General features: G+C 46.3%; 1 protein-coding gene across 1 annotated transcript in view; it reads left to right on the forward strand.

Moving 5' to 3' along the window:
* The window catches only part of Igf1r (insulin like growth factor 1 receptor), a 284,489-nt gene that overhangs the window by 204,286 nt on the left and 57,768 nt on the right, over positions 1-22,435 (forward strand). Inside the window, exon 3 of the mRNA XM_004623262.3 lies at positions 21,646-21,958. Coding sequence (XP_004623319.1) covers positions 21,646-21,958 — 313 coding nt within the window. The remainder of the gene's footprint in view (positions 1-21,645; positions 21,959-22,435) is intronic.

Consider the following 22,435-nt stretch of genomic DNA (forward strand, 5'->3'; position numbering starts at 1 on the left):
TGGTGCTGGGGGATTGAACCGCGGTCCCTGATGCTTTGCTAAGCTTGTTCTAAGTAGGTGCTTTAGACCACTGAGCCATCTCTCCAGCCCCTCGTGAAATTATTTCTGACTTGATTTTTTTCTAGAGCCTCATTCAGTTGCTTTTTTGTTATACCTTCAGAGAAGCTAGGTGGGTGCCTTTTAGATTGTCCCAATTTTTGCCCCTTGAGTGTGCCTTTGGTGAGCTGGGTATCTTGTATTATATCTTAAGTGTCTTCTCATTTTCTGGTCTTTTTTTAGTTTAATTCCTGGGGTCATGCTTGTACATTTCCTATGGTGGGTTGCCTTATTGCTAGTATTTAGAACACTTAGGAAATGACTACTTCCTAAAGTATCTTCCAGGTGTAGCTGGTTTGGAGGGTTTGAGTCTTTTACAAGATCCTACCTCTGCAGTTTGTTGTTGATGAGAAGTTGCTGCCTATTTGGCCCAGCCCCTAGGTCTTTAGCACTGTTCCACAGTATTTTCTGTGATTCTCAGTCAATCTCAGTCATGAAATACCAGGAACAATAGCTTTTTAGAACAATCATGTCACTTTAGGCTATAGTGATACCATCAGGAATGACAATAGAAGCAAACACAGCCCAGAAAGTGACAAACTGAGCTAATTATTAATTTGCCACCTTTAACCATATGAAAATCTAAAACAAACCAGAAAATTTTATGTAGTGTACATGTCTTTAATATGTCAATTTTGTTCTCAGGGGTTAAAATTTAAAGTGGGTCAGGGAGAAAATAGAGAAGTGGAGGAAGAGGAATAGATTAGAAATAAGATTGGAGGACAGGATTAACGTGCCTGTGCATGGGCACAGGGGCTGGGGATTCAGTCCCTAGGCCTGCCATGCCAGCCCCGCTCCTGGGGCACGGCTGAGAAGGCAAGTGAGACTGGGCTTGGTGGTGCCTGCCTGTAGTCCCAGCTCTTGGGAGTCTGTAAACAGGCAGATCACTGAGTCCGATCTAGTAATGAGAAACTGAACACCCTGTAGACCCTTCCCTAAAAAATAAATAAATAAAAATTTTAAAAAAGACTGGAGGACAAAGGGAGATCATGCTAGCTTTGGGAAACTGCTGTAGAAGACTGGAGGGAAAGAAAGAAGGAAGAAATAAAAAATAACAGAACAGAACCACAATAGAGAGAGGCTAGAAACCACATTCAAACTCATGTAAAACCAAAATCAAACAATGAAGGAGAAAAAATAAAAACAAACCACCACTACCACTAAGAAAAAGAAGGGGTACAGGGGAGGAAAAGAAAAGAAAAAGTTCACTTCCAGGTTCGTCTCCACTGTCATTGGTAGACAGTGTGTACAGAGTCCCGATCCATGTTGATTTATCCCAGCAAGCCAGCAGTAACTTTTTGACAAGTTAGTGGATAATCTCAGCAAGCCTGCACCTTCTGGCTGAAACCAGACTCAGCCTGCAGCTGTCAGCATACCTTTAGTGAGCCTGAGCCTAGTTGGGAGCCACTAGGTGGAGTCCAGCCACTGCTCTGAGTTCTGAGCTCAGGCGGCCCCCTCTCCAAGATGGCTCCTGGCCAGTTGCTTTCTCCTGTGGCACAGCAGAGCCCTGAACACTCTCCGCCAGCTGGCCCTGTCCTTCGTGTCCATGCTCTCTTCCACTCTGCATCTCTTATTGGAGGCCCCTGGGGTCACTGGCAGTCACTGTGTGTCTGCAGCTTTAAATCCTTCTCACTCTGTGGATACCAATCTCAGGGAAAAAGTGCCACAGGCCACCTCCTTCTTCGTTGAAGTTTCTCTCTCCTCTCTCTGTGGGCTTCATTCAGTTCATGCTTCAGATCCTTCCATGCTTCACTTCTCTCCTTGTCTTCCTCGTGCTGTTATAGTCCAGCATCTGGATAGTGATTCTCAGAAAGGCTGCCTCTGTGCTGCGTAGCACTCCATCATCATGGAGCTCCACCGCTTTCTACTTTTTACAGAGCCAAAATCCTTTTGTTTGTTGTTCCTTTCAGATGGTTCAAAATGGCCCTCGTGTGTTCTTCAGGTGTGAGAATGAGTCTGTTGTGATGTGTCTGCAGCATTCAGTTCTTGGCGTCTCCTTGTCAGTTCTACCTCCCTGGCAGGATGTGGCTGCATAGGACCCTGCTCACTGACAGTCCCCACCAGTGAGGTCGTGTTGGTTCCTTTGTAGGACAAAAATGGCTGTGGGAAATTGTGCAAATGGTGCAGGGGCACTGTGGTCTATGGCTTAGGAGCATCGGCCTTGAATGTGGGTCGCTTGTGTTGGAATTCCAGCTCTGCCTCCTGTAAGCTTTTTGACTCTGGCCACCTCATTGTGTCTGTGAGGCTCCCAGTTCACAGGGCAGGAAGTAGCAGACCCTCCCTCCTCATGGCTTGTCAGATAGCACATTCCCAGCTCAGAGAACATATGGCATAAGTGCTCCATAAGTGGTAGGTGTCTTACTACTTCCACTAAGAGGCAGACATTGTTCTTTTCCCTGCTAGTACCTTCAGCTTTTCCTCCTGTTGCACTCTTGAGAGCGAGAATTATTTTAAGTACAGCATCTTCAGTCTGCTCAGGAGTAGGTGCCGTCTGTAAGACAGCTGGGGCTTGTGGTTAGGTCAGATGATTTCTTTCATTATTCTTTGGAAAACTAGCAAAGAAGTAAAGCCAGGAGTTTGGTCTTTATTGTATTCCTCATCTCCTAAAAGTGGTTTGTCTGCCTTTTATCATCCTTTTCCCCTTTATGTATCAAGGGGTCAGGAGGTAATTTTTTATGGTACTCCTGTCATCAGTCATTCTTTTAACAGTAATTTACTATGCAAACACAATAGAACCACATTCAGCATGTGAGAAACTCCCTATTATGTGATTTATTTGCTTTCCATTTATATTTTGCCTAATTCACTGAGAATTTGAGGCAGCTTTCAATTAAATCATAAACAAAAACAACAGCAGAAAATGCTGTAACACAGGACCTGAACGGCCGAGTTAGCGACAGGACTGCGTCGCACCAGAAGGAAGCCGACTCTTCCTGGAATCTGGCTGCTCTGGATTCTTGGCAGCTGAGGCAAGAGAAGCAGCACAGTCAAATCTGTGTGCACACACACGCTTCCTCCCCCCAGCCTTGTGTAAAATTCAGGGGCTGCTTTCGGAAAGTTTGTATGAGGAGTAGTCTTGGTTCAGTTAACACCTGACTATCTGGAAGCTCCTCTGGAAGGAACAGTGAGGAAAATCAAAATAAGGAGTGGTGCGTGTGCCCTGTAGGAGCTGCACTGTGCATGCCAGTGGTCTTTGACCTGATGCTCCGTTACTTGTTGAGCTCAGTTAAGGAACATGGGGGTGAAAACATCCTACTCCTGTCCCACCCTAATGTATGCTAGTTGAAGAAAAAGAACACTCAACTCAAGTCCCCTTTTTATTGTAATAAATTACATGCAACTTACAGTTAACTGCGGACCACTTTTAAGCACACAGTGTGGTGACATCAAGTGCACTGATGGGATTTTATAACCAACTCACGTGACCTCCAGGGCTTTCCTCATCTTGCACAGCTGCCACTGTTTCCATCAAACAGCACCTCCTCGTTCCTTTGGTGTCTGCTCCCTGGATCCTTCGCCAGAATGAAAAAGGCTCTGTAAATGCAGTCAGAGCTTGGAAGATGATGGAAACGATGCTGTGACATAACATAACAGGCCACAGGCAGGACGGCTTCCCAGGAGCGTGGCAGTCAAGGGAGGCTGCTTCAGGGCGATGGCAGCCAGGCAGGTAGGAAAAGACATACGCCCAGCGAAGGACAGCAAGGCAAACATTCAAAGTCAGGAAGGAAAAGGAAGGAGCCAGCGTATGTGGAGCAAGCACCGGAGGGCAGAAGGATACTAGTGCATCTCCATGACGATTCAGTACCATCTTCCATGTGTCTGCAGCCTTTCCATAACATTGGCACAAGCTCACAGCTCTGTCCAGAAGCCCAAGAAGGCCTGCAGCCGGAAATTGCAGAAATCTTTGTGGGAGGGATGAATTGATTCCAGCTTAGGGAGGGAAAGCCAGCGAGGAACAGGTGGCTGGTGCTCTCCTGACATTCTCCTTCCCATGGCAGAGGCCGCAAGGGATAGGGTAAGAATGAAGGGATGTTCCCAGGGAACTGGCATGCAGACAATGTTTTGGGAAGCAGGACCAGGATGTGCTGAAGGATGGTGGCGCAGGTGGTATGAGGACTGGGCATTTTGGCAGCCATCCTGGCCAGCTGGCCATGCCTTGTCCATGTCCCAGAGCCAGTGCAGGCTGCCTGCGCATTTTCTCAAACACCTTGCATGTGTCCTTGTTTGCCCCACCTGTGGCTCCAGGAGGAGATGCCTGTGACCTGGAAGGCTGAAATGGTAGGTTTTCTTAGTCATCCTCAGGGAAGCTCCCGGTAGCTCCTGTCGAAGTGCGGCCATCCAGGAGCCTCTCACAGAACCTGACTGGATGGACAAACATGTTGAATAGTTCATTTAACGTGGCCCGTTTTGTTTGAGCACTTCAGGGTGCCTGCCCCAAAGTTTGGCACCCTCTATCATTTGTTCTCCACTAACTCTGTATTACCTTTTTCTTATTGGGTATAGGGATTTGTTTTCACTACCATAGAATAAGGGTCTTATAATTTACTCCCAGCACCAGAAGACTTTCATCAAATCCATTTAGTATTTCAATAAAACTATTTAGGAACAGGTTGTTGTTGTTTTTGGTGGTGGTGGTGGTGGTGTGTGTGCACGTGTGTGTGGTTTGTTTTGTTTGTGTATGAGGGATTAAACTAACAACCTTGCACTTGCCATGCAGGTGCTTTTACCACTGAACTACATCCCCAGCCCTTGTGTTTGTGTTTGAAGAGTCAAATGAAGTCTTTTGAAACATGTAATGTTTATTTCCCTTGTCTAAGAGAAGCTTGCTTCTTGGTGGAAGTGTGGACTTCTCTTGCTTGCGAAAGCATTGACAGACTTTGGAAAGCGTAATCTTTCATGAACTCTGCCCCTCACTCCACCTGCATTCCAAGGATCCTTTAAAATAATAACTACCCTGAACCTTCCAATCATGCCTGGAGTAAGGTCATGTCTGCCTTGTACTGTATGATTATTTCAGAGCAAATGGATTTAAGAATAGCACTGAAAAATTAGAATTCTAAAGCCAGGCTAATCTGAAATGTGTAGTATTTTTATTTGAGCAGAGGTAAAGTTTGAAATAGTTTAGAACACCTGCTTTGATATTCTTTTTTCTTTTTTAGTCGTATAGCCCTCCCCATAAAAAACAAATCAGTGGATCCCCAGTATATGAAACTAGTCAGAGACTCGGTTCTTGATCTCCCTCTCTGGCCTCTTCCCAGAACATTATGAACCAAGAGGAACCTGGAGGTTCTGGAATGAGACTCCTCATCTTCTGCTTATGTATTGTTAGCTGAGTAGACAGTGAAATCCAGTCCAGGAATCAGAACTACTAGCTAATACTTACAGCACACCCACAATGTGCCAGGAGATGCACACACATTAGGTACGTGATTCAGCACCAGCAGCACTATGTGGAATTGTTTGTCTTATGCATATGCCAAGGAGACAGAGCCTGTTTAATACAAAGCTGAGCTATAAATTTCTTCTAAACTCACAGTCCCTGTCCTTCTCAGTCCTTGTCCCCACCTTCTTCTCCTGGGCTTTGTTGCCTCACAGCATGCACTGAAGCATCTCCAAATTTTAAACACTCACTCTCTCTGAAACCACTTCTTAAAAAGTAGAGAAGATAGTCAGATGTACAGACGTGACTTGGGCCCCTAAAAATGTGGCCATGCTGGCACATAATGGGTGTAGGCCAACTCAAAATTGCTGCTTTAGATTTTGCCAACATTGCTTCTGGGGAAGTAGTTTTGTTTGCTTTTTAATATATTTTTGTCGCTATTCATGTGCGAGGGCTGCAACCTTATGCTCATGTCCCTCCCGAGGGCAAGGTGAGGCTGTGCCAGGCCACATCAGGGAATGTGCCCAGCTCCCACAAGGTGAAACAACTCCCGCAGAGAGCTTTGAAGTAGATGCCGATGATATTGGATTAGTAGATTTGTTTCTTTTTCCTTTTTTGAAATACTCTATAAAGCCCTCAGCATGTATTATTAAGTAACTGGAGACACAGCAACATTTTCTTCTTCCTATTCTGTTTCTGAACTTTTCACTATTCATCCTCTCAGATACCTCCAGGAAATTCAGGAGCAAGTTAAAAGATTTATCTTTAGGTGAACAGAGTTGTATTCTTAAAGCCTGTCCTTGTCCTGTGAAAAGCTAGAGAAGGGGTACCCCGTGTAAAGGAAACACAGTCAATGGATTCTTTCTCTTGGCAGCTTGATTTGTGTACTAATTTTCAGATTGTTTCTCTTCATCAAAACAGCAAAACATCTTACAGAAAGACAAAGGGCTCCCATCTGCTGCTCCCAGTAAGCCAGAAGCGGAAATGTTGGATTGGGGCAGTGTTGGTTTTTATAAACACCTGGTTAAGTTAATATAAAAATATTCATTTTTTGGCATCAGGTCTTCTGTGTAGGTGGTGGAAGATTTCCTGTAAGTTTTGCAAGTTCCAGGGCCAGGATAGTTGCAGTATGTACCCTCTGTGGTCACAGTGACAGGAAGGAGAATTTCCTAAGGTACTGTTGTTACCATGTGTGTAGGCGGATGGTGGATTTTACAGAAGGCATCCTTCCAACCCCCAGACTTGTGCAAGTTTGCAGGTATATTAATGAAGATGAATAAGAGTGGTGTTTTAGGAATTCCAAATATTGGGTCGTAGAGGCAGATCATCTTTTCCCTAAATGTGTGCCGGGTTTGAAATTGCTGCCTACAGAACCTCGTGGGTGAAACAGATATTTCGAGCATGACCGAGCTTATTAATGGCCCCCGAGGCACTTCCTCTACTGAGGTTTAGAAATTTCAAAGGATGGGGGCGGAGGTGGGGGAGGAACTATGGGCATGCAGCATGGATGGGCAGGAGGCTGGAAGCAGCTGGCTCAGGATGTAGTGTTGCAGCCCTGCAGAGCCCAAGTGGACTGAGAGTGTGAAGTCGGGAAGACGGGTCCTCCGGCCAGGGGGCAGGAAATGCAGGCTTCAGGGAAGGTTCCAGCCCTGCTTGTTTAGCTAAGTAAGGAGAAGGCAGTTTGGGAAAACATGTTTGATATGCTTTGCTTAGACAAAGTGGTGGCAAGGCTACAGTGTGCACCACAGTGGGGTGGTGTGCACCACAGTGGGGTGCTTCTGTCGTTGAAAGCTCTAACACATTTGCCATCGCTGAACGAGAACAGTGGCTGTGGGAATGCATTCATAGGCAGTTACAGAATTGGAGAGTGGCAGAAAATCCAGTTCAGAATCTGTAGTAGTGTTAAGTTTGGTGGGGCTGTGTGCGTAGAAGGGATGAGATGCAGTGATGATCACCTTTGTGGTGAGAGAACAGCTCGGGGCTCTAAGGCAGGAGACCTGGCTCTTCGGCCCATTTCTTGGCCTGGCTCTTGACAGGGGGATGACATTCAGGGCTTCCTGTCCCCCATCCACCAGGCGAAGACATTGTGCTGAATGCCCAGTTCTGGGGTTGCCTCCGGTTCTGTGGTCTGATGATGGCACCTCCCTCTGGCATTTATCTTATTTCCAAGATGTTCTTCAGCTCAGAAGTAAAGCAGAACCAGGCCGAGTAGTCCCTGTGCTCTCTGCTCCTCCTGCCTCATCCCACTCTTCTTCTCCCTAGTGCCTTAGGTGAGAGGTCCTCCTGGGTAAGGGGTGAAAGGAGAGGTCTCCTCCTCACAGTGCGCTGCTTAACAAGCACTGCAGAGTCTGGCTCATGCTGTAACGCACGAATGCCGACTTGAGCCTTACCCTAGCGGTTTTAGGTCACCCAAATGTTAGCAGAACTTTTCTTTTGTCACTTGCCCATGTTTGTTCTCCGTGGAAGTAAACATAAAATCACCTGCTGAGGCATGCTGCAGGGCAGTTCACAAGCCTGTGACATGCACACCCCAGCCTCCTCCTAGCCCCTGAGCTCTAGGCCGAGGATGCTCTGGGAGCAGGGGAGATGAGTTTCCTGAAGTTGCTGTGTGGTTACTCCTTCGAAGAAAAAAAATAAATAACTCTATAACATTTCCAGATTCTTATTTTCAGGTTACTTGAGTCAAAATTTTGGAAGACCTTTTTGAAGACGATTTTTATGTTTGAAATCCTTTGGTGGGGGATTCAGGAAGGACTGGGCTAGTTTGGGGCACCAGTTAAGGGTTAACGTGTCTATTTGAGAACGTGGTCCTGTGTCCTAGGAGTTGCTGTCTCTGGAGCTCTTCGTTTAGCAAGTAAACTTCACACGTGCTCCTGGTACGCCAGACGCATGCTGACAGGCACATCCATCAGAGCGTGTGTACAGTTTGACCTCTTTCTGTTTACGAACTTCTGTGCAAATTGCTTCAGTCGTCAGACCAACAAGGCAATAGGGAGTAATCCTGGAGTGTCACTTCCACGCTGGGGAAGTGTCACTTCCTCACGCAGGCTTTCAGGCTGCAGAGCTGCCCTGCTTGTAGCAAGTCACCCTAAGTACCAAGATCCTTCATCCAGGGTACTCTGGAAATAAGGCTGGGGGACGTATCGAAGCATGTCTGGGAAGCAGTGAAGGGACTTGGGCTGGGTGGAGCAGCTCACACAGGAAGAGGGTGAAACCTACGCATCAGGAACCGAGGTGGGTTCTCGGCCCATGACCCGCAGCTCGACCTAGAAGGGAGGCAGTGTGCTGACATTGCAGGGTGGTTGACAGGCTTCGTGTCCACTGTGCTTGAGAGGAAAGCCTTTGAGTTCTCCATCTCCCTTTTCAGAGGAAGAGGAAGCTTCGTTTGCCATGTTTCGCCTGAGCTCTTGCTCCCCTGGAACCGTACTTGGTGCTAGGTGGGACCACAGCAGTAGAATTCATTTGATAGTTTGGGTCATATTCAGGAAAGAACCAAATACGTAAATTCAGGAAACATAATAAATATAGAAAGATCCCAAAATCAAATAAGAATTTATAAGCAGATGTTTCCTAATTAATTGGAAAAACAGAACTCACTCTGGAGCCCATCTCCATTGGGTTTTTACATGTGCAATTTATTCTTTCAAGTGGCATCTTCATTCTGTGAATACCTGGGTTGGCTTCCTAGTTGAACCCAGTCTTACTTAGCATTTACAGAAACCACAGCAAACACCCACCCACCCAAAAAAGACATTCAATTATTATGTTAGAAAAAGGAGGCTATTTTAGACTTTGAATTCCTTCAGTCACATTTTCCAGAGCAGAGAGTCAGAGTTTTTTTCTCAGTTGAAGTTGAGGAAATGATAGTTTTGAGGATGATTGGATTTCTGTTGCCTAGATGAGAGTACATTCTGGAGAAGTCTGTAAGTTTTATCTCATGTGCACTGCCCCCTCCACCTCCACCACTTGCAAAAATAAAAACTAAGCACAATGAAAGAAAAGCCAAGAAAATTGTGAGGGAATGGCAGGTGTTTCTGTGTGTGTGTGTGTGTGTGTGTGTGTGTGTGTGTGTGTGTGTAATAGTAGTCTTTGGAAGGACATTCCAGAAATGACAGTTATGCATTTGCATGTTTTGGGGGGGAATTTTTGAATCATCTGATAAGCTAAATATAAGTTCCATGTATTTTTTGCAAGTTGGTGCGTTCTGCGGTCCAGTTACCCAAAACACTGATTCTCATGAGGCTTATGCTGACCAGAACATTATTATTGGGGACACTGTGTTCTACCCTCCTAGATAACAAGGTTTACTTTGAAAGACAAGTTTATCTTTTGTGCTTTCTACACAGCAGTAAAAGTACTATAACTTTGGGACATGGCACTAGAAAACTGATTTGATAATGTAAAAGAACAGTGTGATATTTTAGTGTAACAGATACTCTAAAGTAAATATTTACACCTCCAGCGGTGTGCAGTCGAGAAGTAGCAAGATCAAAGGAGAGGGGACCAGAGGTTCTGGAAGGGTAATAAATGATGGAGCGTAAAGGTCACCAGTCTGTATTACGATCTGTGCTTCTTAGATAGATTTAATTACCAAGGACGGGGAAGTGAGTCTGAATAATCAGACAAAGACACTGGCTTCCCAAGCCATCCATAACTGAGATTTTCAAGGCACAGTGCTGTTTAAAAAGCATTCAACCAAGTTCCCTCCTGGTGACTGGTGAGTTGGGTCGTTAAGTGAATTGGTTGAAGAATGAGGAATTGTATCTAGCATGTACATTAGATATTCAGACCAAAGAAATGGTCAAAGCATTCTCCAGCTTGATGACTTTGTTTTTATTTGCATAACTTACATGTAGTATGGCCCATACAAATGTAAATACTGTCACATGCCGCAAAAGGGCATTTCAGTCATGAACAGACGCAGAAGACTGCATGGATGACAGAAGGCCCTTAAGACTGTGTTGCTAATGATGCCAGTGATATTTACACAGTGATGTCATAGCCAACTGACATTTCTCAGAATGTAGCCCCATTACTGAATAATGTACAACTGTAGGGGGCAAAAAACTTAAAAGCTTCCAGAAAGAAAATGAACCCAGAGACATTAAAAAGCGATGCACATGGAAAAATAATATTTAGAAAAAATAATCCAACCTCGGTAGCAGCCATAGAATTGATATTGTGGTAGCTGTTTCTCCTTTTGATGTTAAAAAAGGGAAAAATGGTACTGTGATCCCCTTTTTTCTTTCTTTTTATAAAGATTTACTTGTCCCAGTGTTAAAACCAAAAAATGAACTGTGACTGCTGGAAGCATTATTCAAAAGAATGTCTTGCACAGTTGTGAGACCATTGAAGTGATGTGTGTGTCCTCTTAAGCGGGCAGCTTTGACTTGCTGAGGAACTTATTTAATACCTGTGATGTCGCTGTGTGCACAGGTGTGCGTGTAAGAGGAAGAGAACCCTGAACTCCACAGGTGCTGGGCACAGTCTGCCAGCGCAGGCGCCTTGTCCATTTCTCCGTCTCCTGTGATACGCTTCTGCCGACACTGACATAATTTCATCCAAAGCATTGTATACTGTTCTCTAAGTAGTAGTGTCCCGATGGGTCGCAGCGCTCAGTCATTTAAATTATGTTGCTGTAGATGTTTGCATGTGTGAAAAGGGACTTTTTGTGTGGGTTGTCACGGCAGTGTGCCTTCTGGATTCACAATTCATTGAAATAGCTAGGAGGAAGTGAAGTGGGCACACGCTTCCTCGTGGTCTTGTGTTTCTCGGGGTGTACACAGTGGGCAGTGTATTTGTAGCCATCACACTTGGGCCAACACCAGGAGGGAGTGTAGTTGCCCAGAAATGGGATCTACCCCAGTTCCAAGTGAGGCAGCCAAAGCCACAACGTGGGAGGCCGCTGCCCCCGAGCGTGGCCTCTGCTTGGTCAGAACAGCCCCCATCTGTGCCTACAGGACGCAGGCCTGCCTTGTTAGGAAACGAGCCCATACTACCTCACATAGCTCCGTGTACAGTAACAGCGAGTCGAAATAGGGCTGCAGGCACGGACACGCAGGCAAGTTATAAATACAGAATTCTCTCTCAATTCCACCTTAGTTAGTCATGGAGGGACAGGGCGAGCTTTATAAACTTATAAGGAATATACAAACAGTTCCAAATTTAAAATAACTTGGAGTAATTTTGAAGTGTGTGGAAGGAGTCTTTTTTTTCCACCCCGTCAGTGTAAGCATCTGTGACAGGCACTCAGAAGGCTCGTGTCTCCTTGCTATCTGGCCCTGTGCTCGCCCTGTTCTGCAGAGGCCCCACTTGCTTTTTTAAGGAGGACTACAAAACAAACATGAAAACATGGATGGAGAGTATAAACTGTAAGCGAGAGACGCACACTGCTTGTGTGTGGTCAAGCCAGTCCACACCAGCCTTACGGAGCTCATGGGAGCAGGGCTTGTCTGGCCTGGTCCAGGGTCCACACCCTTGTCTGGGGGTACTTCTTACCTCCATTTAAAACTTAATCTGCGTTTTCCAAATGTGTGGATAGACCTTGAAAGAAGTTTAACTGAAAACGTTCTTATACAATTTTGAAGTATGCAAAAGTAGTTCTTAAACAGAAGTATAATCCACTTTATGAAAAATGCAGTGATAGTTAAAAAAAAGAAAAAGAAAAAGCCGAGCCTCACATTCTCTGTCCTTGCCCCACCGCCCTTCACACTGGGTACTGCTCCTTCTCTTTTCCTTCACTGCCCTCTCAGGAGACCTCCTGTGATGTGGCAGCAGTCTCATTTACTGCCATTTCTGTAGCAGTTACATTTGCTTAAGATTTAAATTTTCAGGGCCAGCCAAATAGCTCAGTGGATTAAAGTGCCTTCAAGCAGGTGCAGGGTTCGATGTCCTGGCCTGCCGTGCCAGCCCCATCCCCAACCCCGGGGTGTGCTGAGATGGTGATTGAGACTGGGCGTGATGGTGCGCACCTGTAATCCCAGCTCTTGGCAGGCTGTAAACAGGCAGATCACTACGAGTCCGATCTAGTAGTGAGACCCTGAACACCCTGTAGACCCTTCCCCCCGCCCCCCAAAAAATTAAACTTTCCATCAATGGAGCCGACAGCAGGCTGATGCCAAGCATAGGGAAGAACCACCTTGAGGGTGACTGCCGAACCCACAGGTCAGGTGGCTTTGACTTTTTGTCCCTGCTATCAAAGAATGACACAATTTAATCATTTTGATAAGAGTAAGTTTTCTTCTTTTGGAGTAAATTGGGAACATAAATATATTGTAGTGTATAAAAACAAGCCTCTCTCTAACGTTAGACCCACGTACCTGTAACCGCATCACTATGCATGAATTAGAAGCTTACACTGCTCATTTTTCTACAGTGTGAATCATAAAGGCCAGAATTTATGAATAACAGTAAGGAGGAGTGAAAGATGACTAGATGCCACATCAAGGGTGAGCATTGAGGAGTTCCGTGGAGAAAGCTGATCTCAGAAAACCGCCAGTTGTGCTTTTTGTTAAATGAAATGCTGGCGATAGGCAGATCAGTGGAGACAGGGTAGTGTTCGTGTCTGTGGAGGGCAGGAGAGGGGACTGGATAGTGGGACAATCAGTTGATGGGTGTGGCTTGTGCTGTGTGGTCATGAAAATATTGTGACATTGTTTGTGGTGGTGTTTTACCCAATGCTGAATATACGCAAAGCCATAAGACTTTATGCTTCAAACAGGTGAATTACGGATATGTGTATTGTATCTCAGCGAAGCTGCTACTCCAGGGGGTGTGGAGGCAGACAGAAGTCACCTGACCCACGGTAGCTAAAGCCAGCGGCCCTGTCCGAGGGGTTCGCGAGCCGCTGTCAGTTTCTCTGCCTTTGCCCATCACTGTAGCTCTTGGCCTTGCATCCTCTTCACATTACTAGCTTTTCTGTCTCCCGCTTACTACCCAGCTCCTGAAATCTGTTTGATAATGACACTATGTATAACTCTCTCCCTCCAGTTTCCTCTGCTCTTTCTGCAGTGTTGGCTTATTTGCCAGTTTGCTCAGTGTTCTGCCCAGCATGGCTGGTTGGTTGAGGCTTTGGCGGTCCAGTGGGCTTTACAGTAGGTGATTATTTCTTTTGCTTGTTAATGAAATGCTCACATGAATATTTGACACTCGGTCCTTGTGCCTTCCCTTCCATCCTAGCCTGTAAAAAGGCTCTTCGATGTTCCTGATTGCCTTCTGAGGATGCTCCCCAAAGGGAAGCAGCACACGGCTATCCTTCCTCCCCCATGATGCACCTTCCAGTCTTGCTGAACCGTGTGAGCTGATGAAGAGAAAGAGCCCTCCTTGTCTAATCTCATTAATAGGACTCACTTAGGTGGGGCTGGCCCTGTGGGTCACCCAGCAGTCTTGTTGGCCTAGTTTCCTGATATCGCAGTCACTTTCCGTGAGAGAGAGAGCCACAGTCAGCAAGTACCTTCCATGACAGGAGCTGTCGCTGCCGTGATGGAGCTAGGCAGTGACCCCGCCGACAGCGCCCAAGATGCAGCTGTGCAGATCTGTGCAGGAGGGGCGTCTCTGAGGCTTCCCTTTGTCTTGTGACTCAGTGAATTAAAAGGGCTGAGTGACTACATGTTTTCTCCTTCATGTCCCCAGGATACTTGACAGGCTTCTGCAGTGGGCTCTGCCTTCAGGTTAAGTGGTGCACCTCAGGAGGAGGAAAGGGTGCTAGGGCTTTTGATTTATTTCTTCTTGGTGGACACGTGCTGAAAAAAGAAAGCAGAGAAGAACTCTCCTTGCCCATTGCTTTCAGCAGAAGCCCACAGAGACAACGTGCCACGCCGGGACGGCTGCAAGCCAAGAGCCCACGATCAGTGTCAGGAGGGTCTGTGTTTCAAGCCCAGGTTCTCAATTTAACAACTCAGTCGGGCATGGTGGTGCACAGCCATAATCCCAGCACTCTGGAGGCTGAGGCAGGAGGATTGTTGTGAGTTCAAAACCAGCCTGGGCTACAAAGTGAGCTCAAAGACAGGCTGCACTGCTTAGCAAGACCCTGTCTCGAACAGATGACAAAAAAAATTTCTACTCTTGAATGAGTTATTTAGTCTCTCAGTGCTTCTGTTTCCTCTTTGCCTACAGATGTTGAGAATCACCATGGCCACGTGACTGTTAGGGGGATTAATGTATAGAAGATGTTTCATGTCTGAGAAAGGACATGGAAAACACTCAGTGAATGTTACTTTTTTTTTTTTTTTTTGGTGGAACCAGAGATTGAACTCAGGCTCTTGCACTTGCCAGGCAAGCGCTTATTCTACTGAGCCATCTTCCTGGCCCCTGAATGTTACTTCTGCGTGAAGAAGTGATCAGGTTTCAGACTCTGCTATGAGTTGCATTCATATAGAAAAAACTAGTGATTGTGGAAAAGCAGACCTGGGAATTTCAGGTGACCTGAAGCTGAGAAGGAGTCCCCTGAGTCTCATGATGACAGTTTTCAGATCCATTGCCTTGGACATGGCAGACTGTGTTCGACTTGTTAGTCTTAGCCGATTCCATACCACATTTCCTGTGACGGGTGTGCTGGTGGAATGGGTTTGCAGGAGGGCTAGGAACAGTGGTGTGCGCGTGTCAGACGTTGCGCGACTGAGTCGAGCATATGGTAGAAATCTAACGATCACAATCTCAGAGCACTGAGTGTGAGTATTTTGCAAGTCTGAGCCAGACAGAAGGCTCCAGCTGTTCTGTTCCCAGACACCTGAGTGAGGGAGAAGCAGTGTGTACTGTCGGGAGGCGAGTGCTCTAAGGTAGTGAGTGTCCTTATGCCCTGCTTAAAAATTCGTGTGGGTTTCTGTGGTCAAGGGTTCTGGATTGGCTTGGAGGGGCACCTGTAAACTTCCTTTGGGTTTAAGATATCTGCTTGGATGAAAGGAAGAGGCCGATTGCATGAAGTACACACTGTTGCTGATGCTCTGGTCTGGGCAGTTCTCGTGGCCTGAGGAGCTTTGTGCATATGGCTTCCTTCCATGGCATACTTTAAAGCAGTCCTGCAAGCCAGCCTCGCATCAGGAGTGAAAGGTGGAGAAGTTGAAGGAGTGAGAAACAGTAACCCCCCAAACACATATACACACACGCTGGATTTTAGAAAGTTCTCGTGTTGATGCGAGGATGCCTTGTCCAGCTATCTGTCTGTTAGGAAAGAAACACACAAAACTGGTTGTAAGCCCTTTGAAAATCTGCAGGGAGGAACTCCTTTGTACATACTGGATTCTGGAGAAAGTGAAACCTCTCCGACCCACCATGCTGACAGGTCACAAAGCTGCGTGGTGGTCCTGCTTGGCCTCGCCACCCATGCTGTGAGCCCTGCGAGTTCCGCTCAAGCACACTTTCCTGGGGACCCGAGCAAGTAGCTGGAACGCTGGCCTACTTTGTCCAAAGCCTTGGATTTGATTCCCAGCAACGCCCTCCTTACACACACACCAAACACTGTTCTGGGTGCCCCTTACGCATGCTCAAAGCTCTAGTTCTCTTATAAGCTTTAATGGAGCACATTTTTCTTTTGACCTAAACAGAGAGTGTGCAGTTTCTTCGGATTCTACCCTCCAGTGATACCTGCTTTTGATTGAGCTCCTGTGGCAGGCTGGTCTCTGAAGACCAGACGATGGTTTCTTTTTGGCTTTAGGAAGAAAAGTATTATCTATGTGGATTTCCCTTGTAAATACAGGAAGCGGAGGTTTCCAGGTGAACTTTCTTTGCCATGTGCAACTGATTCTGCCTCATGGCTACGGTTTTCCAGGCAGAAGCTTATTTGGAAGTTGACTAGGATTTCTGAGCAGTGGTTCAGTGGGGTCACACCTTGCTGTTTCTTGCAATGAGAAGCAGCTTTGCAGATGTTTGTCTTCCTTTTCTGAAAGTCATACATCCATTCCCTGTTCTCCTTTTCCTCCCCTTCTACCCCCTATTTCTTCTCCTCTCTTTGGCTCTTTCTCTTTCTGCTTGTGTGTGTGGTGTACATCGCTTAGTTTCACTCTGTGGGTGTCAACACTTTCCAGTCAGTCTGCTTTTTCATCCTAGCAGACATAGAGAACTATAAACTAAAGACCTGAGGTAAAATAGGGTGGCAGGCTCAGTGTTGGAGAGGCCCTTGCTCTTCACCAATCTGTTGCTTTTGATGGATACCCATTTTAGTTTGCTTTCTGTTGTTACAGCAGAATACCTGAAGGAGGGTAAAATTTTTTTAAAGAGATCTTTTTTCTGGCAGGCAGCATCACATTATGAGAGAGTATGCTTCATCCTCATGACCCCGAATAATGATCCTAATTACTCTCAACCACCCACATCCGAATGCTGCCTCCAGGAACCCGTAAGACCTGTCTGCAGGCTGTGGTGCAGGTCCTGGCTACTAAGGTCCAGAGGAGACCTTCTCATTCCTTTCTTTAGCCAAGTGCTCTCTGGAGGATACCAGCGGCCTTCGGTGGGCTTCTGGCCAACCCACCTAGAACCCTCTCCCTCTCTTCTGCTGCTTCCTTCCATGGTAAAAGAACATGAAATTTCTCTGGACCATGTGCTTTTCTGATGCAGTTTGGAGGTACAAGTCTCTTCTCCTAGGGTTAGTAGCAGTCCATTTTATGTGTAATGATGCATGCCAACTAGGCAACCCTGTTCTCATATAGAACAGTGGCTTGTTGCTTAGGTCAACGCAGAATAGCTAAGATGTCCCCAAAGTACTCTATTTTGATTTAGAAGCTTTGCCTTATTTGAACATCCACAGACTAATTCCGTCCTTTATAAATTATCTGAGGTAAAATTGTTTGCATTGCACAAAACTTTGTGGCCACCAAGAGGCCCTTCTTCCATTTTTCCCTCTTGTGAAAGGTACAGTCTGCTGTCTTTGCATCCAGGAGAGTGTTTTACTATCATTTGATTTTGAGAATGCTTTATGTGAGTTCAGATCATTAGAGATTATTGGCAAGAGTGAAAACATTTTAAAAATACCTAGAAAAAATGTAATAAATACAGAATCCTGGGGGAAGGAGAGAGTGACTTAATTCCTTCTTTAAAATGAAGAGAACACACTCGTAAGTGCAGGGCCACATTTTAATGTGATTGTGATCCTGAACTGGTCTTCTCAGTGCTTGGTGGGGGAGGGCCATCAGCCTTTCCAGCCATTTAGATAGGCTTTTGTTTTTATTGTTGGTTACTGTACAAATTCCAAGAAATAGAAAGACCTCTTGGGCCAAATCAATTTGCCTTCTCTTGTATACATTTGTTAATTTATAGCAGCTTCCATTTCCCCCTTGTTTTCCAAAGTTGAATGTCTTTAACCACCGTCTGTGTGCTCCTCCTTCTCAGAAGCCAAAGAGGTTCCTTTCTTCCCTCCTGGTGACATAACTGGAAATTTGGTTAATGTACTAAATTTTAAGCTTTGGCACTCGCAGAAGCAGCTATCCATCTGCTGGCGAGACACGCTGCCCCGGGCTTTTCAAGAAATCCCTTAATAGTCCTGAACACTAATAATATTTATATACATTGAGATGAGACAATTTACAGCGGGCTTCTGGGGCTGGCTCCAGGACTCTTAATCCCACGCTTCCCCGTGTTTTCCTGCCTGCCTTCCGGAATCCTCTTGGAGGATTCAGCCAAGGGAGCCCCAGCTTTGCTCCTTGGGACAGCCACTTATTTATGAAGTCTGTCCTCTAGCGAACAAGCTCCTATTGGTTCAGCCTTCCTTCTGCCCCTGGCGTGCTGCGCCTCGTCCCTGCAGGACAGAGATGGGTGTTGTGCATACTATGCATTGCTTGACGTAAAGGAGCCGGCTCCCTTGGAATCCCCTGAAGAGAAAGTGCCTATCAGGAAAGAAGATGATCTGGCCAACTTTAAGCACACCAAGAGTCATCTGGAGGTAGCTCCCACCCCTTGCCATCAACCTGACCTCCCCAGCTTGCCTGTTGCCAGCCGCAGGGTCAGGCTGACCAGGCAGCTGGCTCCCCTCGCTCTCCCTCTGGGAGGTCTCAGTGTACTCCTGCTCAGACTTGCTGCTTTCCATGAGTAGGAAGTAGAAATGCAAAACAAACTAACAAGTTCTTAGTCAAGTACTTATTTTCCTTTTGCGTCCTGGGAAAGTTTACATTTGGGTATAACTTATAGTAAGCTAGTCTTCATTTCTATCCTCCTTAATGCTCTAGAGTTAGTGTTTGAATGGCCGTTTGATCTCGGTATCTGTTTTCTGTCATTTCTATAGCATTTTCTTTATATTGTGAGGAAAAGGCTTTCTGCAAGTTAATACTGGGCCCAGCTACTCTTGGATGATGACTGGGAGGTTCCTAACCAGCTTTCCCGGGCTCTAACTACAAAGCATGGTGAAAGAGGATGGTGAGGAGCAGGCAGCTTCATGGGGTCCGGGCTGGGGTGTGCTCCAGCCTGCTGCCGGCACAGCCTGGTGAGCCAGGTGTGATGTGCTTCATTTCTGCAGCCAGTTCGTTGAGCCTCATGGATCTGTTATGTTGCATGAGCTTTCTGGGGACAACACGGTAGGTTGTGAGCCTCCTTCTTGCCTAGTCCTCCTTCTTCCAGCTCTGTTCTCCCTAATCCTCATGGTTCTACTTCCAGGTGAGCTTGCTGATCTGAAACTCCGACTCGCACCCTGCGCCTGGCCCCTGTGCATCACCCTGCACCTCCCATCAAGGGCCGACACGCAGCCTTCGTCAGCGCAGGCACGCAGCTCTCCAGCTACAGCAGCTTGTTGGCTTTTATAAACATTTGCGTGTGATTCCATCTTTGGTGTTCTCCATTCTGTGCACCTTCCTGGCATCTAGAGGCCGGGAAATGTACACCCAATTCTGGACTTCTCCAGTCCTGCATCCTTCCCTGAGGAGAGGGGCCACACATGACCCGTACGTGTAGCAGGAGCTTGATAAATTGTTGTTCATAGATAAAGATGCATGGACTCAGAGCCTGCTGCTAGCCATGTAGAAGTCAGGCTGTGCACTTCCTGTGTCTCTTTAGATCTTAAGTCTTGAAACGATCTTATTAATGAATATATTTGAAATCAGTCATTTATTCTACTTTGTTTTTCTATGTCTGAGTGAAAGGTTTGATGGTGATTGTGTTTGTTGCTGCTCTGCTAGGCATATAAATTCATGTTCCTTTTTCTGAGACAGTCACCATCTCGGACAGTGTATGTCTCTAACATTTGAGGAGTTTCTGCAACATTTTCTTCATTGGTGTGGTCATAGATAGTACAATTCTTGTTAGGTGTTGGACAGGTTATTTTTTTCAAGTAGCTAGAGCAGAGTCATTGAGAGCAAATTTTGTCAAACAGAATGACTGACATAAACCACCAGGAATGTTTTCTTTTCCATTTATACACAGCTCCGGTGCGCCTCCCCAGACATCAGGTTGGTTGCATATGATACAAAGCAGTCATTCAAAGAAAGCAAAAGTTTATTTCTCCTACTGCTGAAAACTTCTAGAGTCTTCTCTGCCATCTTTAATATACTACCTAGTGGTTCTGGATGGCTGCATGAGCTCATTGTAGTATTTCTGCAGTCCAGCCAGTGAGGAAAAGAAGAAAGAGTATTTCTTCTTGGTTTTAGGGGGTTTTGCAGGAAGTTCAAGTTTAAAGAAAAATGTTGCCTGTATCTCACGAGGCAGACCTGAAGATATGCGGCCACTGCTACCTACATTGTCTAAGGAGACCACACTGTGCTCAACTAAAAATTATAAAAAGAAAAAATGATGGAAAGCAATTTGGCGTTTCTGCCAAAGATAATTTCAAAGGAGAAAGTTACAATATTATTTTAAGCTTGACAGTATCATGAGAAGTCATCAGTTTTCTTCAGAGTTGATCCTGCTCACTGGAACATTCAAGTCCTGATACCTGTTTTTAAGTTAACTTATTTGCAGTGAAATAGGAGCTCTTGGGTACACTTAGATGTATAAGTTGTAGGCTTTCCAAAGGACAGTTTGACTTGGCAGGCTCACTTCTGGAAATCGGTCCTGGTGAAATACTAAGACCACTTAGGAAGATCACAGGGCAGATTGCATAATAAAAAAATGGGAATGGGGAAATGTCTCATAGTAGGAGACAAGATGTGCCCTGCAGTCAGCTCTCCTATGGGATCTGATCCTTTCTAAAGGTCTTATTGCTGGTACACATGTGTAAGAAAGGACATAAGAAGGTATGACAAAGGGGCCACTTGCGAGCAGGTGGACTTGCAAATTCTTCACGTTCCCTCTCTCGTCTATGATCTTAGATTCTTTTTGGAGTTTGTATTTTTATAAGAAAAAAAACCATAAAATCTTGACTCGTTGCATGACAGAATAAAAAATATACACATTTAAATAACTTGTATTGTTTTCCAACTCAGAAAAGGGAAAAGTAGGGCATGTATAATGCAAACCAGATTTCATATTGTGTTGATTTATACTTTATTTACGAGTAAGGCAGACAGTCTATAGAGGGTGATCATTACGGAGCTGTTAGGAAATAAACACCAGCTCATCTGTTTGGGATGTGACGTGTGGGTCTGTGGTGGTGAAACCCTGCTTTTGCTTAATATGAACACAGAAGAGTTTAAGAAGAGATAGTCTTGAATATCTCGTGGTCCCTTGGGCTCAGAGACAACACACACACACAGAGTGACGTCTGACACTAATAGAGTGACTTGTCAGAACTCTGGTAGCCTCCAGGGTAGTGCTGTGGGAGGGCACTGGGAGTTGAATTCTCAACACAGGTGGTGGGGGTTGGGAGGAAGGAGATAGACAGAAAGAGGGGTATGGGGAGAAACCCTCACTGTTATTATAGGCTACTGTTAGAATGGTTCTCTCTTATGACTAGTTATTGTTTGTCTCTTGTTGTGCCTGATTTATACTTTAAACTTTGCCATAGCTCTGTGTGTGTGTGTGCGTGTGTGTGTGCGCGCGCGTGTGTGTAGAAAGCACAGTGTGGTTCAGGCCTCCTCTGGGGGCCTCAGCAGGGATTGTATGTGAACCCGGAGAGTTTGGTGCCCTTTAAAGATGAGTAGACCATGTGGTTCCTGGGGCTTCCCCCCTTACCTGCACCTCTGGCTCCTCCCAGACCACACAAGGAGTGGGGCCAAGAGGCTAGGGAGAGCCTATGTGTCCTGTGCAGCCCAGGGTGGGGTGAGGGGTGCCGGTTGCAGGCTCACCCTATCTCACCACTGACCTTCTGCCCACAGTGTGCCCGAGCGTGTGCGGGAAGCGCGCATGCACCGAGAACAACGAGTGCTGCCACCCCGAGTGCCTGGGCAGCTGCCATGCGCCCGACGATGACACGGCCTGCGTGGCCTGCAGACACTTCTACTATGCTGGCGTCTGTGTGCCCGCCTGCCCGCCCGGCACCTATCGCTTCGAAGGCTGGCGCTGCGTGGACCGTGACTTCTGCGCCAACATCCCAAATGCCGAGAGCAGTGACTCTGAGGGCTTCGTCATCCACGACGGCGAGTGCATGCAGGAGTGCCCCTCTGGCTTCATTCGCAACGGCAGCCAGAGGTCTGGGGCTGGGTGCGGGTGGATAGACAGATGCCTGGGCGGTCCAGGGGCAGGAGTGCTCTGCCTCATCTTCCCTTCTGCTTCCCCTTCCTCTTCTCTTCCCTCTTTCTCTTCTCGCTTCCCCTCCCTCCCTCCCTCCCTCCCTCCCTCTTCTGTTTTTGTAGTACTGGTGTCTGAACCCAGAACTTTCACATTGACCTATACTTACAGCCATTAAAAAAAATTGCATAGAAGGACTAAGTACCTGGTTAGGCAAGCACAGGCACTGGGTTTGATCCCCAGTGCCATATACTGCACTGGTCCCAGAAACCCCAGGCACACCGTGCTGGTCACTGAAACTGGGTATGGTGGTGCATGCCTGTACTCCCAGTGCTAGGGAGCCTGGAAATGGGAGGATCACTACAAGTCTGAGCTGTGTAGTGAGATGCTGTATCAAAAAAAGAACATAAAAATATTTAAATAACGGAACTTAGCAAA

This window comes from Octodon degus, unplaced genomic scaffold, assembly GCF_000260255.1.
Source record: "Octodon degus isolate 3935 unplaced genomic scaffold, OctDeg1.0 scaffold00002, whole genome shotgun sequence".
NCBI classification, from domain to species: Eukaryota; Metazoa; Chordata; class Mammalia; order Rodentia; family Octodontidae; genus Octodon; species Octodon degus.